Raw genomic sequence first — 18,508 nt, 5'->3', positions numbered from 1 at the left:
GTGCCAGAGATTATTAAAGAGAACCAACAGTAAACAGTAAAAAGACCAGAGCTAAACACACTGCGAGCACTAAAGGTGCTCTGTGACACTTGTCATTACTGGTGTAATTTGGCCCACTTTGCTCCACACCACTAAAGAGACGCTGTTGGTTTCTATGAGTTTGTAACACTCCAGATGCAACCTGGTTTGTGACAATAGCAGCTGACCAACCCTTCATTAGATACATTCCTAACATGTGTGTGTAGGTTTGTGAGTGATTACCTGTGTGTGAAGTGATCCCCAGTGACAGAAATAGTGCAGATGATGACATACAACCTAAGCTTGTCTAACTAAAACATGTGGCATACACAAGGAGAAATCAACACAACAATCTACACATTTGTTTTTTTTCTGTCTCTAAGCAGTATTCATGCAAATAAGCCTAAATCTGACTTATTTTAATCAGTTTTTGACACTTAAATGCCATAACAAGTTTATATGTGATTGATCCTTGGCAGCAGAAACACAGCAAAACATATTTCTGTTACTGCAGACATTTCTGTTCTTTCCAACTGAGTCTTTAATTTCTCTTTTAAAACGTTTCTTAGTTGCCTCCAAGCTGTTCCTTTGTCTTGTACAATGCCAAGTCACCAAACTATGACTGGCTGATGGACTGCTGCTGAAAACTTAGAAAAGCTACAAAAACAAATCATCATCCTAACCACATCCTCTCAATCCCATTATCTTTTAGTGTGAAACTTGGCACAAAGCTTTTAATAATTCTGCCATGCATGAGAGATTTCACCCTGTCATTCATCAAGAATGACGAGAAGTCATCAAGATGACTCCAATGATGCTGGGAAAGTGACTTTTCAATGCACTGTGCATATACATCTTTTGTGTTGTGAAACTTACAATATTCATGACAGCCAGGATGTACTGCTCGATGTCCCTGCGACCATGGTAACCCACCATCATCTTGTCGGCCACTACCAGCGTCTCTACGTAACGCTCCCGGCTAACTGAGCGCTTCAGAGGTAGCTGGCCACGGCCAACATGATGGGGAGGCGTCTTCAGTGTCCGCTGCCACCATGACGCACCCTTCATCGGCTTTTCATCTGAGAGAGATCACAAACACTCAGGCTTTAAACACATGTAGAAAGAAGGACCTGACAATAGCTCAGCAGCATTCCAGCCGAATCATTCACTGCATCAGATTAATGATCATCTGAAACACTTTACTGAACAACTAGAACACAGGCCAACATCACAAGGTTGGATTTTTTTCTTTTAACTTTTATTTGTCAAAACATAGTTTTCTGAACATACTTTTGCTTTTTCAGCAACGCCCTGTAACGCAGACTTGGTCACACCCAATCACAACTGGGAACTCAGACACAACCACACAACAATCTTCTGCTGCTGGCTCTTATGCAAATAGGCCTGTGGAGTATTTACTACTCCAGTCTGGACATTACTGCTGCTCCTAAAAAGACCAGTACTGTATATCTCCCCTCTCACCAATGACTCCACAGGATAAGCCCTTGTACTGATGGCGAAGTGATGACCGCTTGTAAACCACATGGGGGCGCCCCTCTGCTCTCTCCCCCCTTTCTGTCCTGGTCTGGTTATCTGGTGAGACAAGGGGTTCAATCAGGTACTCCTCTCCCCCTGCAACAATCACCCCCTGCTGCAGAAAGACAGATTCGTAGAATAGAATAGAATAGAATAGAATAACAGGGACAATTGCCATCATGATACAAATATCACAAACTTTACAGTACAAAGACAGTTTAAATCCTAACTTATTATCCCAGTGACATTTACTGCCTAATGTCAATTATAAAACAAGTTCAAAGTTAATACAGCAATTAATACAAATGAATCCACCAATAAAAGGAACAAAACCTGTTTCCAATCACCTTTACTCTTAATATTGACAAAGAAAAATGAGAAACAAATCAGCAGGTCAAGTTAAGGTAAAACAGAGATGAATCAGAAGTCCTCTGAGGGATCCTCGTGCCAATGGCTCAGAAAACTAAAAGCTGCACAGGAGGAGACCTCAAAATAATTTCTGAGCTTTCAGTGCAGCAGATCTTGACCATGTTATGCTGTATGGTTATTAAAGAAAAATAAGAGAACACGTAGTAACTAATGACAACTAATAACTGTGATAATAATCTAATCAGCAGGTAATTGATAATGAAAATAAACTTAAGCTCTAGCTATAATTTGCTGACAGTTATAACAATGTTGGCATCTACAAAGTCCTTAGTGAACAATAATAAAGTCAACTCTTTAAGATCTATGGTCATCTCAGACTATCCAACTGTTGAAAAGATGACACTCATTCTTTATCTAGAGATCCTTTCATATTAAAGATACAAGGCTAACATGATCATCATATTGCTCTGTGTTCCCACTGTCTCACTACAAAGACTGTCCCTCTTATAGAGTCCTCTGATGATGAACTGTGGACCCATCTGAGAAAAGGATCAGGACCCCATAGTGGACCCATCTGAGAAAAGGATCAGGACCCCACAGAACACACACACACACACACACACACACACAGACACACACACATACAGACAAACACACGTGAGAGCATGAAAGAGTGAATGAGAGCGAGAAAAATGAGAGAGTGAGACAGAGACACACTAACACTTCCTTTGATTCTGCTCAAATGTGTTGGCCTCAGTCAGAGCGAGTGTCTCCCTTCGACTCACTGCGGCAGCTTTCAAAGTGCCTTTAATCCCTTAATAAAGTTAGTGATGCTCCTCTGGACACACAGCCTGCTCACTGGTGAATGTGCTCATGCTGGTTTGACCAACAGTAATTACGTGTGCTGCTTATTAACGCTTTGTGAACACATCTAATCCTCAGCTGTGTATACAACTGTTATTGTGGGGCCGACTGTTTGGAGTGAGAGGATACACAGTTACACCGTGCTGTGCAGGAAAATTATGCATCAACAAAATGATGCATCGCAGTTCAGAATATCCAGTCAAGTGAGTCAGACAGTAAACTAACTTTAAAGTGTCAACAAACAGATGCCAGTCTTTTACTCTGGTGTGCTGAGATGACCCCACGAGAATGGGAAGTAAATGAGAGGGAGTTGATGCTGCACTAAAAGCTAAACAAGTCCACTTTGAAATGCTGCTGAAATTTCCAGAAGTTTAAAGCCCGACATCTTTGCTCAAAGCCTGCCTCCTGTAACCTGATTGCCGACTACAGCCTCAGTTAACATCTCCTACATTTCCCAGACTGCCTTTGAACACCCTCAAGAAAACATGCCAGAACCTGATACATTGTTTGTTAAAGGCAAATGTTAAAGGCCTCAGTATGCTTCAAAGGAAGTGCTTGTTGGACCTTTTAACAGTGTCTGAATCTCCTTCCCCCCACACCTTTCCGACATCAGAATTGAAAGGTTTGCATCCCACAACTTTCCAAAACAGGCACCCCAACAAGTATGCCAACTTCACACAACGTTAGAACTACTCTCTTCTCTTCTCTTCTCCTCTCTCTTCTTAACCCTCTCTATGACAGCAGCCTCAGGGCTGGGTTATGTGAGAAAAGAAGTAGTTTGAACGATGACAGAAAAACACCTCTACCTATCTTGCCTCCACACACCTGACCAATCATTGCATGGAGTGGGCAATAATGTTGGATTGTGAGTTTTGGAAAAGTTACAGAAAGGTATGGAAGAAGGGTGTTGTACATGTTGTTCAACCATCTGAACAAGCATTTCTTGTTTCTGTTTCTTGTTTTGCATTTCTGTAGCTGAATTGTATTCTGGTCTATTGAGGCTACTCTTGGTAGATAAAATGAACATCCCTTTCTCGTCCTCAAAAGATACAGTATAATGCCCATTAAAAGCTGATACAACTTGACCTTTTAAAAAATCTAAGAAAAGAGACGAAGGGTGAATCCTTCCTTTGAGATTAGGTTCAGATGTACCTGAAGTTTCATTCTAGATCATTTCACTTAGCAGATCACACTAGTTGGTTTGGCCAAAGATTACGGCTTTTAGACTCAAGGTTTGTTAAAACTTCATGCTTTGATGTTGGAATCAAGCGTATCTGATCCCTTATTTGCTGAGCCAGTGCTGCTGCTGACCTCACTCACTGTATTAGCTGTGGATTAGACTGGGAGGGTTCAGTCTTACCAGGCCGTTACAGTTGCTCAGGGCCACTTTGCTGGAGTGTGGCTGGTCTTGGAGGTGTCCTATGTAGTGGCAGTGGGGAGAGTAAGGGTGACTCCATGCTAATCGACCCCTCTTCCAGTACTCCACCCTGAACTGTCGGGACAGCAGGCCTCCCTGCAGTGTCAGGTTCAGCAGGAAGTTGTTACGTGACGTGGACAGCTGGTAGAAGAGCTTGAAGGCAAAAATGAGAGTTTAGTTTATGAATGCTCTTGAGTCGGAATGTTAAGTAGTTTAAAGAGTAATCTAAAGTTGTGTATAAATATGAGACAAACAAAAAGAAAAGAAGAATGAAAAGTACGGTGAGCAATTTTAAAAAGCATAATACAGAGTCAGGCAGCCTGTCTTCAGTGCTGCGTCGTCTTCTTCTGTGGTGTTCAGGCATTTCGGCATCCAGCGTCTCGCCATTAGGTCCTACACGTACTGGGATGGCAATCTCATACTGGCCTAGACTGGACAGGAAGGCAGCTAGAGAGAAAGAGAAATAAAGAAAGCATAAAACCACAACCACAGTTTAACTTAAAAAGCCAAATTCAGCTTAATCTAATTGACTCTAATTAAAAACAGACGAGGATTTGTGAGTTACTTATTTTGAACAAAGCTACAGGGCTTTTTATTGAGAGAGTAACCCAGTTGGCAAAGAGAGACTTGCTGACTTTTTGGCCCATTGCTGACAAGGCCCCTCCACTCCAAGTACCCTCTCCTTCATGAGGCCAAAGGGATGTTGCCATAGTTACCCTGAAACTGTATACTTCCTGTCTGTCCCAGTCTGTGCCGGGGCCTGGTGGAGATTTATTGTCCAAACACACATAGCTCCAAACAGCTAACTAACGGGGAAAGGTCACCGGCAAATGAGCCCAGTTTTTTTTTTTTTTTTTTTTTTTATCAAACCTTTGGCCTCACTTGGTGGAGAAACAGCCCATTCCCACACAGAGTAAATACCCAGAGATCAGAGTTCCTTGGTGCAGACTTGGAGAGCTCTGTACCGGGAAAAACCACTCTGTAGGCAGCGGATAGGTCTGGCATGAATAAACAGCAAGCACAATTACAAATGCTGTCTTCACATGGAACTCGTGAGGCTGTACTGTATTTTGGACATGGGAAGTTTAGTACAAAATATGCCCTGTGTTCAAGTGGTTTCAGTCATGAGAACAAAAATGGATGATGCCTTGTTCCCCTTTCAAAAATGGTAAATGAGTCCCTGAGTTTCTTCCCTCACTATATAGGTACACAGCTATGAAGCGAGCTAAACTTCCAGTAAAGGTTCAAGAAGGCAGGATGGCCTGTGTAGTTTTTACTGGAAGCAACACAGTTTTTCCAAACTGTGAGAACAGTATTGGACAAACACAGCCAATTCAATGATAGTGGTTACAAACTGGAAAAACATGCAATACATTTAACAAGATTTGGACTAAAGGTACTGTTACTTACTGTTACAGTTATACAGAATGTGGAAAGCAACTTTTCACTTCTTTTGTCTGTCAGCCACTAACACTCCTGTCGTTTCAGAGCCTGCCATTTTATTCCTGTTCAGCAGTGTTTTCCCAAGCTTACTCATTACCAGGCCTGCACACCCACCTGCACCCTAGTTTTTGTCTATTTGTCTGTTGTTTTTTCACTCTCCTAACCCTGTTCTGATCAACAACTTACTAAACCTTTCTTTTACTTTACCCGTTTTGTCTGGCTTTGGTCACAACAAAAGTGAATTTACAAATTCACTCTCACATATCGACTCACTTTGGAGGTATTAACCTAAGATGCCAAGCTTCAAATTAATTGAACTTTGCGGCCGCATCCAATCGCTGTTGACCACTGCTAGGACTGAAAGATGAATGACAAGACCAAGACTTAAATTTGACTAAATATCCGCATCCTCAAAATCTGAATAAGATGCGGCTACCAGGTTTGTTACAACAGCACTTTTTAAGTATGAAACGCAGCAATCTACTGCTCACGATATTAGCATTGTAGCTTGGGTTACGCTGTTTAGTGCAGTGGAAAATACTGCGCCAACCAATGCAGAACGTGCAGCGCAAAACCCTAGTTTTTCCACTGTAATGTGAATTTACCCCTAGAGCAGTGCTAGCTAGAATGTTACATTAGCAACATGTTAGCCTCAGACGGCTAGCTAGTAGGTTTACCCTAAACTGTTCATAGAAACACATATCTAACATCTAAAATCACAGAAACAGAAACCCTTAATGACTTTAATATAGGTAGCACCTACAGGTTATGGTCCAACGAGGTCAGTTACAGAGTTGATAACAGACGACAATATCAAGAGTTGACAAAATGATGACCGCGACACTTGGCGTTGCAGTTTAAGTGCTAGTAGTAGTTGCTAATAGCAACAGAATGTTTAACTGAAATATTGGCTATATTTGGCACCAAAATCCCATCGACTCTATTCCTTAAACTTCCTCCAAAGCATCACCTTCCTAAGAGCTCTGAGCTTTTTCCCACAACACATCCGTCCTGCTCTCACAAACCGCAGCAAGTAATCAGGCAGGTGGTATTACCATTACCTTTGAAGCACAGGAAAAGCTCCTGGAGAGAAAATGAAGGGAGGGTAATAAAGTAGATATGGAAGAAATTAATCAGACCTCACACAGAATAAACTGCTGGACTAATGAAAACCAGCAAAAAAAAAAAAAAAATTAGTCTGCAGTTTGAACTAAAGGTTTGAGCGGAAGTGCTTTTTCAAAAACCACTTAAACCTCCTCTGCAGGATTTCCAAGTAGTTCCTCTCGCTCCCACAGCAAATGTGTCTGCTCCACATGGGAAAAAAGACACATGTAGTCCTCAACATCGATTTTTAAACATCTAAAAATACAGCAAAACAGTGACTTTACTAGTAGAAGTTGATAAAATCATTATCATGCTACTGTTTCTCTGATAGTTTATGTTGCCTCCCATTGTAACAGATACACACCAGATGTCAGAACATCAGCGTTCAAAGCAGCAGTGTCTGTTGCTGACAGAATGAAACCATCATATAAAAACTGGTGTGTTAATCACATTTGCATGTGTACAGTTTACTGGAAGACAAGGTGGTTACATGCATGGTTAAGTACAGTTATAATACACTTGCTTGTTATTTTGACATAAAATTTCATCTAATTTCTTTAGCATAAACATATATCAACCCTTCTGCAGCAATTTAGTTTAATGACTTTTAATAAGGCGAATGAGGAATGCGTTTGAAGAGTTTGCACCACTGCTTTCTATCAAGATGCCTGTTTCTCCCATTTATGTCTGGGATAATTCCTGTTACTGTACATGTAAATAAATTATTCCCTGTGACCCTGTCACTTGATACACTTGGTTGGAATCCAGCTTTATGGAAAACAAACAAGACAACATGTGTTTTGGTTTGCATCATATTCTGCACACAATTATTCCTGCCCTGTCTTCTTGTCAATCCTGAGAGTATTACCCAGTACATATCTGATATTTTACCTCCAACACATCGCAACTTGACCCAATGGCAACCTTGCAGTAACCAACAGTGCAAAATACAGTGTGTTCATTCAGCATTTGAAAATGTTGAGTAGACATCAAAGCATACAGCCAAACAGAGATTGAGAATGGAAACACGCTTGCTAAATTTAACACGAGACACTCCCTGGCTAAAAGAGTGAGATACAGAAGCCTCTGTGCTGATAAATATACATATCCACCCATGAACAGGGCATCACCCTGGTCCTGTTATCACCAAATGCAAATAGTGGAAGGAAATATTCTGGATGGAAAAGTGTCCCTCCCTCCATCCCAGGCACACCGTCATGGCACCTCAGACCAAACGCTGCTGCTCTGCCTCTTTTGAAACAACTACAACACGAGGAAGAATCTACAAATATTCAGTGTAAACAACAAGAGTAAGAAATAATCCCATTAAAAGCTAGAACACTTCTTGTATTACCTCAGAGGAAAGGAGGCTTTAAAATGACATTGCATATCACAACCAGCAGCTTAATTCAATCTCATTTTGTCTTTCTCACTTTGTCTGTCTTTCATGTCTTTCATTCAAAAGTATGTGGACACTGCTGTCAAAATACTTTTGAGAGCTAATTTTCTGCGGCTGTTTTTCATGTTTTTGGTTCCACACTTTAACGTTTCACGTTTTAAACCTGCGGTAACTGATTTTTTGGAAACTTGGGGACAGTGGAAACAAGTTGTCAACACAACACTGTCAAATCATCACCTTTTAGATTGATATGGAGAACCTGTCGGCAAACAGTTGTTGATTTACAATAAGAGTAGGAGTCATGTTTCTGGCCAACTGAAGAATTTAAGTCCAATATTCACTCTCTTTTAGCTCTGTTTTTGGTCTTTACCAACTCCTGAGGGAAATATCTGGCTCTTTAGATGCTAAATGCTCCACTATGTTCACCAGCTAGTTGCTAACTGTTATTGTCTGCTGTTTGTTTACAGTGGATTCTTCGAGATTTTCCACTAAAAACAGCAGCCGAAAACAACGCTATGATATGTAAACAATGAGCTGAAACTCACTATAACACGCGCCCCCTTTCACATTGTCACATTGTTTTCACAGTCATCTGATTTTGTTGTTATTAAAATATCCATTATAACCGCTTTAAATGAATCCCTTATATTCTTGCACCTTCAGAGACTGTGACACACGATACAAGTTTTTGGTCCTACAAACTTTGTGTGACAAAAAGGAAAGCTGGACTCCGACTTAACTTAAGTTTCTACTGGTACTACCCGAATACATGAGCAGCTATGAGGACTGTGCCACGCAAAATAATGGAAATCTTAGTGCTACAGCATACAATGATATTTTAGACAATAGTGTGCTTCCAACTTTGTTGCAACAGTTTGGATTGGTCCCTTTCTTGTTTAAAAACATGCACTAAGCCAGGTCCATAAACAAGTAATCTTCCCCCCTGGAACAGTGACTGTGAGCCAGGTCTTATCACCCAACATCAGTATTGGACCTCACTTGTGCTCTTGTGGCTGAATGGGAGCAAAGCTCAGCAGCCATGGTCCAAAATATTGTTGAAAGCTTTGCCCATGGTTTCCAATGAAACATTCAACAATCAGATACGGAGGTAAAATTCCAGTGTCTGTATACTTTTGGCCATGTAGGACACAGGAGCTACAGTAGTCCACCAAAAGCTGGGTCTCAATACAGTTTCCAACATATTCAGGGACGGTCAAAGTCTCCTTTTAGTCCATTCACCCATCGAGCCCCCAGACTAAATCACTCTTTCACTCTGTGTGCCTCTCTTTTTTATCACAACTGAGATAAGTGGCTGTATAATGACTGTACAAACTACTGTATAAACAGTATAGTATATAGTACAGTATATAATAGATTCTGTGTACCAAAATGACCACGATTGCTCTCTGAATTGGTGGGTTCTGTGAAAACAAGACAAGCAGGACACTTTTTTAAATAAACACACAGACACTAACAAAATGAACCAGAGAGAGATTTTATGCTTCTAGCAATTTTACCATTATTTCATTTGCTGTTGTAGGAGTTTTAATCAAAAATGACTCAAAGGGGTTATCATCAGTGTTAAGATATAAGCCAAGGGCTGGACAAGAGTCAAGTCCAGAGGTCAGAGTAGAGGGAAAATAAAAAAAATGTATTGCTAAGATGTTTCTTGTTTTGTGAATATTGCATTAATCTTTAAAACAGAATAAAAATATAAATTTGCAGAACTCTGCATTTTACATTTGAGGCCTCTTTGTTACTGCCTTTAACGCTGCACCTTCAGTTAGAGTAGCACATGGCAACATAGAACTGTTGTGGTTGTTATAGACGATAAATAAACTAAATCAGATTTTTGATAGTGGCACACATCTACCTTTTCAATGCTGTGTGGAAACAAGGAAGATCTAATTCAGTGTCATGACGTCCTATTAAAGCTGCATTAATAGGTTTTTATACCTCCTTGGGGACAACAGAACAAGCTGACAACACCAGATTTCTGTATGATCACCTTATTGAGAGGTTGTGGTGAACTTGTTAGCAAAAGGTTGCATATTTACGCAACCAGCAGACATGGCACAACATTAGCATTCATTCATAGTGATGTCTCTGTGCACCTGATGAATGCAATCCAATACTCATTCCTCTTTAAGCTCTGTTTTGGTCTCCACCAACTCCTGAAGAAAATATCCGGCTCTTTAGCTGCTTCACTACGTTCATCATCTAGTTAGACTGTGTCAGCCTGTTGTTTGGTGCTTGGCAGGAAACATACAATGGGCTTTCAGAGCTTTTTCACTGGAACAACGCTGCTGCTGGAACTAAAATTGATGTGTGCAGAGTTGCTGGCCAGAAAATCAAAACAATGACCTAAAAAAACTGCAGTGTTGGGTGATAATTTTCTGTGGTTTCATCATTTCAAGCAACCCATTTTACATTAGACATAGTCATTCAATCCATTTTTAAAATAAAAATATCAATTAGTTCAGCTTTAAAGGCCAAAATGTCTGTACGAAGTGTCCTTAGGTCTTTGACGAATTGAGCCACGTCAGTGTTTGAGCGGTGGGTTATTTAAAGGAAGCAGCGTGGCAGACTATTGGAGACAGATGGCAGTGAGGGGTCAGAGGTTAAGTTTAGGAAATGCACAATCATAGCCTTGTTCTGGGTGATGAGACACGGACACTCAGGGAATTTATGTCTTTGCCTTCAGGAGATTTCAGTTGCTTCAGCTTCAGTGTGTATTTGAGTGAGACAGAGAGACTGTGTGGTGAGAGGTGAGGAGGGGGGGGGCAGGCACGTGGCTGTGCCACAGCAACATGATTTGTGGAGGCAGAGTTCAAGTTCAGCAGCCCAGACTTGCAGGCCTGGAGCGTGCCTCAGCTGGTCAGACAGCCGGGTCAGACCCTGAACCGTTTTCTGTGGCTCATTTCGCCAAATTTTTTTTCATCTGAGCACTGTGTATGTGAATTACAAATAAAAACAATTACAGTAACTATGTAACACATGATTATCTTTAAAACAAAATTAAATTATAATCACATATTCACATTAAATACAAATTAAAAACTGTATTTATTGTGAATTTCTTAACATGGGTAGCATTAAGAAGGTTTTTTTCTAACAGATTTCACCCTGGGAACCTTGACCATAAAAATCATTAAAGTACTGTTGCTCAAAAAGACTGAAAATAATGAAAGCAACCCACATTATAAAGTCAGGATCACAGACAATAAACCACTGATGTTTCCCCACTATTTATAGAGACCTCAAAGAATAAGGTTAATAGTGTGTCTAATTCAAAGGTCTCTAAAACTCTTTTCACACATCACAGAGTGATGAGAGATTAAACTTGAATTGGTTTGAAAAGTTCAACCTGTGTTATTCACCCTGGCTTTAGACTAAGGTGGGACACCAGTCTGACACTGCGTTTTTTTAGTGGGAAAGGGTGAACACACGTTTCTATAATAATTGTAAAATTATTACACTGTAACGATAGAATTGTTATGGAAACTTTATAGTAGATATGCCTTTGTTTATGCCTATCCCTCTTTGCCATAAATGCAGCTTTTCGCAGCTGTAGGGATACTTGAACATGATTGAGTCTAAGTTGTTGCATTTTGCTTAAGGTAACCAAACAGAAATCCTACAATATGACCCAGCTGCTCTGCTTAGTCTTAAGGCTAAACACAACAGGGACAGCGTTAGATAAGTGTTGACAGCTCTGTGTAGTAATAGGTATAACAGTAAAGTTGTTACAGGTAGGGCTGGGAATCACACCTCAATAGTTTCAAAAACTGTCTGACACTTAAAGTCTAATCCAAACAGTAACCTTGTTTCACCTGTTCTTTAATCAAATAGTTCCTGACTGAAATCAGTATTTTCCCTGTTTTGGTGTATTTTATAAAATCCTGAACAGCTGCTTGTGTTAAGAAACCATCTAACACTTTGGTTTCTTTTGTTAAATGAAAAAAAAGGGTTTGTAGAAAAACATGTTCATGTCTCTCAGTTAGGTGTAGAAAAATGTTGAGGTACTGACAGTAATGTAAAAAAAAAAAGGATATGAATGGGTCTAGGGTTCAGCCATATGACAATATTAACTGTCTGATAATATAAATAAATTCATCTATTTTTATGAGATTTTGCAATACCATTTATACCATGGTACCCATCCCGTCAATATCTCTAAGTGCATAAGGCCATTGCGGGCAATGTTGAAAATCAAACAATCAATCAATCAACAGTGATTTCTATATGGCTATAACTATATTTTTACATGATTTTGCATCACTATGATGAAGTATGTTGATTTGTATTTGTATGTCGTTTGGTTGATTAGTCAAAAACATAAAGAGACGTGTCTCTCGCTTTGTTTACTATATCACAAATCCATACTGTCCCATCCACAATGAGTAAAATACAGGTTGTACACAGGATTATTATCTCATGTAAAACACAGTAAAACACAAGGTTTCTTGGTCCAAGTCTGTCAGTCTGATAGATCTCAACTCCCTACCAGAGTTGATGTTCTGGTTTAGAGGCAGTAGTTAGGGGGGGGGTTTCCACTGGCCTGGGTTGGTCAGCGTTTCCACTACAGCCTCACAACAGGGGAAAGCCACACCGAGCCAAGCTGCAAGCTGTGTCCAACTGTGCTGGTCTCCTGAGCTGGAGACTGGAGAGAAATCTCTGTTTGTAGAGTCTCTGTATTTTTGTCGCGTCTACCTGAATCACTGTGGTTTGGAGGTTTGTTTAACTCCTGAGTTCCTGTTTGTACTTTCAGTTACCACTCTTATTTTACTGTTTATTGATCCCTTTCAGCAGTACCAGAGCTGTGTGAACTTACTCTTAATACAAACCGAATCTGTCCTGCTGTGGCTGCTCTACATTAAAAGCGTCCCACTGGTGACCCGGTGAGATGTTTTCATTGTGAAGAAGTTATTGGAGAGTGTTTGTCAGCAAGTTAGCGGTACTTCATTAGCGATACAAGTAAACTGTTTTACCTTGAAGTGCCATGCAGTGGAAAGACAGTCTCAACCCCCACCCCTCCCACCAGCACCACCACTACCACACACACACACACATACACTCACACACAAACATAAATTATAATTGTCTCCTCTCACCTTGTGATTGAGCAAACTCATCTCTGTGACCTCCTGCGACCTCGATGGCAACCATGATGACGATGACAGTGCAGACCAGACCAGTCCTCCGTAGCGTTTCCATGGTTACTACAGTAGTTGCTATAGTAACTGAATTCAGTGCAGTGGTTTCCAGGCCTCTGTCCCAACATGTCTCCTGCCCTCTCGGATGCCCCGTCGCCTAGCAGTGGGACAGCTCAGCGCTCTGTTGGGCCATGGCTGCAGGAGGAGCTGAGAGTTCAGATAGACATAGCAGCCTCTACAGTGTGTCGGTCAGTGAGTGGCGATGGATCCTGGAGAAGTCCTCATAGAAGTAGAAAAAGCCTGGACAGATCTCCCAAGGCGCTCAGCAGCAATGGCAGGTTTAGACTCCTCTCTGCTGCTCTGTAGAAGAGAAACTGTTTAGTGACTACAAGAGGAAGGCCAGGAAAGGGAGTGAAAGGGAGGGGAGAGACGGATTTAGGCTCAAAGAGGAGGGAGGAACAAGGGAGACATAGATGCACAGACAGAGAGAGAGCATGAGATCCCATTGACCCATGCAGTTCCCAGTCTAACAAGACAAATCTACCCAGTTCATATTCAGCATCCAGTAAAAGACCGCCCAGTCCTGCATTGTTCCCTCAGCTAATCAATCTTGGCTTTGGCGAAGGGCAAACACCCTGTCTTTCACTCTGATGACCAGAGACAACAGCAGGTCCCAACCTGGGGCCCCTGAGGCCCCACTCTTTAAGCTGCCTGCCCACCGGAAAGAGTTCAAACACAAAGGAAGCCATTGATCTTGTAAAAAGCTGCACTTAATGCCCAAACACGGCTTGAAGTGAGTATTATGTCAGAGGCTCTGGGGGTAAAATGAGCCAATTTGAGAGGAGCAGCAGGTTGCCATCACCGCTACGCTGGCTGACTGTGGTGGTTGGTTGTATGGCTGAGTGACTTGCTGGCTGGCTGCCTGACTGTACAGCTTACTAATTGGCTGGTGTCCTGGCTAGCAGACGGATGGTATGAGTGTCCATATGAAATTTGTTTACATCTAAGACAAAAGGTACAGCACTGTAATAATTATAGTCTGTCTCAGACTGAGTTTTTGAGGCAGATACTCATATCAATATTTGTGATTCATTTTAATTTTTAAAAACATTATACATATACAATGAGATTCCCTGAGATTTGACACATAAAGGTCAATGAGATAAAATGATAATTAAATAAAAAAGAATAAAAACAGAATACAATCAGTTCAGAGAACCAGAGGACCTCAAGCAGCAATTAGACTCTTATAATTAATTCCAAAAGGATTGGTGTACTGAAGTTACTTCTCTTAAGACGTATTAAAAGCCTGCCAGTGCCATTTTTGAATGAACTGTAGTCCAGACTAAAGTGCGTTCCAATAATCAATGTGGAGGAGATCAAAACATGGAAGACTTTCTCTAGATCTTCAAATGAAGAGAATGATTGAATGTTGGTTAAATGTCTCGGCTGAATGAAACAGGACTGCACCACTTTAGTCACCTGAGCATCAAAAGACAGGAGCTCGGAGCTCATGATAATATGCAAGTGCTGGGACCAGTTTATATTATTAACTAAAACTAATGCAGTCTAACATTCAGTCCTGCAATAAACTCTACCTTCATGAAGGTTATAATGTACAGAAACACCTCTCAGTATAACCAAATGCATTTCAACAGCACCACAAACTAAAAACCTCAAATCAACACCTCTCGAAAACAATTTCAACAAAAACTGAACATTATAACCTTAATTTCAGCAAGGCAAGACATAATACAGGACACATTGTTGGTACCCAGCTTTTTCGGTAAAAACAGTGGAGTATCGTCTGCATAGTACTGCACAATGCCAGTCAAATTCATCACAATCACAGGTTTAAATCTTGGAAAGAGGGCTTCTGCTCATTTTCCACACTACTTATTTGACTGTCTTGTGCTATAAATAAACCTCAAGTTCAATTTTAAATGAGCACTATTCCATTTGATTTTGTTTTTTTTTTTACTTAAAGACCAACATAGAGCAAGTCTGCTTTATAGTAACAACGGAAAATGACTTCCTCAGACCCACTGTACCCATTACAAAAACAGACCTGAGCCATGATCAGGAGTCACATTTTCATGGGTGCCCTTCTCTTTGACTTGAGTTTCCTGGCTTTGGATTGCAGTGTCAGCTAAAACCCAACCCTTGCTATCCTCCAGTAAAGTCTGCCCACCCAGTTCACTCATGTCCCTGGCTCCCCCCCACCCCCTATCCCCACCCCTCACAGCAGTCTGGGGAGAGAGGAGCGAGCAGAGACGCCACACTGGCCCAGATGGCTGGCGGCTAACCAACTGCAGCCAAAGGTAATCGGAAGCAGATGGGAAACTTTTTGGTGACGAGAGCAGGGGGAACAAGTTGCCTCCTGAAAAGACGAGGAAAAAAAAAACGAGCGCAAAGCCCAAGGGGAATGAAAGAGAGACAGTAAGAGTGTAAGCTGCTCGAGCCAGCTGGGACAGCCATTCTTGAGTGTTAATACCCTGAACTTAGTGTGGAGGAATGAGTTGAAAAAAAAGCCCTAATGTGCCTCTCATTTCATTTCAAACAGCAATGGGAAGGCACAGAAGAAGGAGAACTTGCTTAAAAAACACTGAGGGGTCTTTGTACTGTTGCAGCTCATACGTGGAACAACTGAAAGTCTTTCTCTTTTCCCCTCCCTCAGGCTTTCTCCCAGTCATTTCCTGCACAAGCCAAACTCCCCTCCATTTTCATTACTTCTGCTCCCGCTCTCGATTTATTGTGGGGTTATTAAACTTGCAGCTTGATATCAAGTGCTTTTCATTACCACTAACTCCCCCCTTGTTTGTTTAAACAAGAGAACGAGGGAGAGACTGGACCCCCCAACGCTGTCCCTCGATGCTTTTCAAGTAAAGCTGCTTAAAAAGATTTGTGGACAGCGTTCAAAAGATCCCCACAACAACATGCACGCACTGCCTTCTTGGTAAATTATTGCTCCATTATAAACTGCATAGAAATGCAGCTAAATTAAGAGTAAGCTGTCACGCAGAGGTGATGGTGTCGTACATCTTCCATGGTGTGTTGTGCAAAACTTTCCCTCTGGGCTGTATCACTTTGGGCGAAATAAAAAACGTATGTTTGTCAGCAGGCCAAGTGAGCACATACACTGACTCTCTCTCCTCAGTGTTTTGCTTGGATGAACTATGATTATCGAGCATATAGCTGCAATCACGGCCAAGACAGAAAGTGGTCCGAGCTGCAGACAGGCCACACAATTTCCAACGCAATCACAATTTGCAAAAGAGAAAAGAAGGAGGGGAGAAGAAAGGGGTCGTTGTTATAACAAGAGAGAGAAAAATTGGACCGCTCAGGATAATTAGGTGGGAATTTAAGGGTGGGCCAAATTTGCAATGTAATCAAGCCAGTGGACGCAGAGGCGTTTTGACACATCATTTTTTCATCTTGTCATCTACTAGTGAGCACTGACTGGTGCTTTTCATGTGGCGAAAAGGATGTACAGTGATTTTTTTTCCTTTAAAGACTGGAGCTAACTATGCTGTCCTTGTCTCTAACTGTTGCCAGGGAGAGTGGAGCTATCCGAAAACTAGCACACTAATCAAAGCCATATGACCGGCTCAAAGTAAAGTCTGTGCAGAGCAAACAGATGCTAAATGTCCCTCAGCTTAGCTTCAAGTCTAGTACTCCCCCACTCTCTCTCTCTCTCTCTCACACACACACACACACACACACACACACTCTCTCTCTCTCTCTCTCTCTCTCTCTCTCTCTGCACTTTGATCAGGGAGTAGCTCATGAATCAGCTTTAGGTTCAGTTTATTATTTCATTAAAGCAGCGGTGCAGCTTCTCTTTCTTAATAAGACCATGAGGCTGTGGGATCAAATGGCCCATGAGACAAATGTCACAAGTCAGATGCAGTGTTTCTGCCTTAGCAGCAATTCTTCCCTTATTAGAAAAAAAAGGTGAAGATTCACACAGATTGCCATGTGAAAACCCAAAACAGGTGACAGAATTAATACAAAGAACTGGGGGATATATCTCAGACTAAACTTTCTGTCTGGTACAAAGACAGAGAAAAGAAAGAGGCAGGCATTCCTTTCTCAATTTCCCCAAATAAACAGTGTGCAGATGAAAAGTGGGAACATAAACAGGCCGGAGAACCTCGGATGTGCTCCCCTAACTCTGAAAATGTGCCTCTCAAGTCTGAAACAATATTTAGTGAGAGAGAGAGAGCTGACTCGACACGAAGTGAGTCAGCCAGCAGCACTGGGAACAGAGCACAGATGGTAGTGGAAGGTTTTCTCTTTCTGTCTTTTATCATATTCATTTCTGTGCAGTTTATATCTGCATTAGAGCTGCCAACAGCCCAAAACACTAAAAATACCCCTTTTACTACCACATAAGACAAAGGAAAGTAGCAAATACTCACGTTTGAGAAGCTAGAACTATGAATAAGCTTTATTACTTAAAAAATTACTTGAATGATGAATGATTATCAAAATTGTTGTTAACTGACTTATTTATCTGTCTCTTTCACCAACCTTAGATCACAAAAAAGCAAAGATGCAGTGCAAAGGAAGGCTGCAAATGTGTGTGGATTGGGGAAAAGGTGTGCAATATTAGAGATACATCCAGCTAACCTTATTAATGGGAGCGGTCATGACACTGTCGAACCAGTTTAAATACAGATTCTTTGTTGATAATGCCACAGAAATCCTTAGCTTCATGTTATGTTACATAAAAATGATCCCGATGAGTTCCACAGTGAGGTGTAGTGAGGATGACTAAACTCATACACAAAGACAGTGTCTGGTATTAGAGGATATGCTAACTCTTGTTAATGGTGTCTGGTATCTCTCTAATGAAATGATGCATTTGTATGGAATTAAACAAACTTTTACCCAAAGTGAAATGAAACAGAATGATGCTGCACAAAGATCAAGAATGTATCACATACACCTGCAGATTTCTGCAAAGTCAGCAGATGAAATGACTCATCTATCATTTCTGCTGTTCAATCAGGGACCACAGATTGGCATACATGCACATACATGTCATACTGCTGATTACTGCACATCTATCAGTCTAAAAAGTGAGTTTTAACATCATCTAAAGTATCTCTGTGATCCCTATGAGAGGTTGCATGCACTATAAATTATAGTCGACAGTTTTGTTGTGATAATAGTACAATATCTTCTGAAACCAGTTAT

At 41.1% G+C, this 18,508-nt stretch overlaps 1 protein-coding gene across 1 annotated transcript in view; it reads right to left on the bottom strand.

Annotated features, from left to right (window-relative positions):
- The window catches only part of LOC111240426 (A disintegrin and metalloproteinase with thrombospondin motifs 10-like), a 44,216-nt gene extending 30,765 nt beyond the window's left edge, over positions 1–13,451 (bottom strand). The window contains exons 1-5 of the mRNA XM_022770440.1: positions 13,265–13,451; positions 4,512–4,651; positions 4,148–4,357; positions 1,501–1,669; positions 895–1,097 (exon numbers count right to left, since the gene is read on the bottom strand). Coding sequence (XP_022626161.1) covers positions 895–1,097; positions 1,501–1,669; positions 4,148–4,357; positions 4,512–4,651; positions 13,265–13,367 — 825 coding nt within the window. The 5' untranslated portion in view covers positions 13,368–13,451. The remainder of the gene's footprint in view (positions 1–894; positions 1,098–1,500; positions 1,670–4,147; positions 4,358–4,511; positions 4,652–13,264) is intronic.
- Between the last annotated feature and the right edge of the window lie 5,057 nt (positions 13,452–18,508).

This window comes from Seriola dumerili, unplaced genomic scaffold (assembly GCF_002260705.1).
Source record: "Seriola dumerili isolate Sdu_G_001 unplaced genomic scaffold, Sdu_1.0 BDQW01000002.1, whole genome shotgun sequence".
In the NCBI taxonomy this organism is placed as follows: Eukaryota; Metazoa; Chordata; class Actinopteri; order Carangiformes; family Carangidae; genus Seriola; species Seriola dumerili.
Note: the sequence above shows the minus strand (reverse complement) of the source record. Positions and strands in the feature narration are given on the sequence as shown.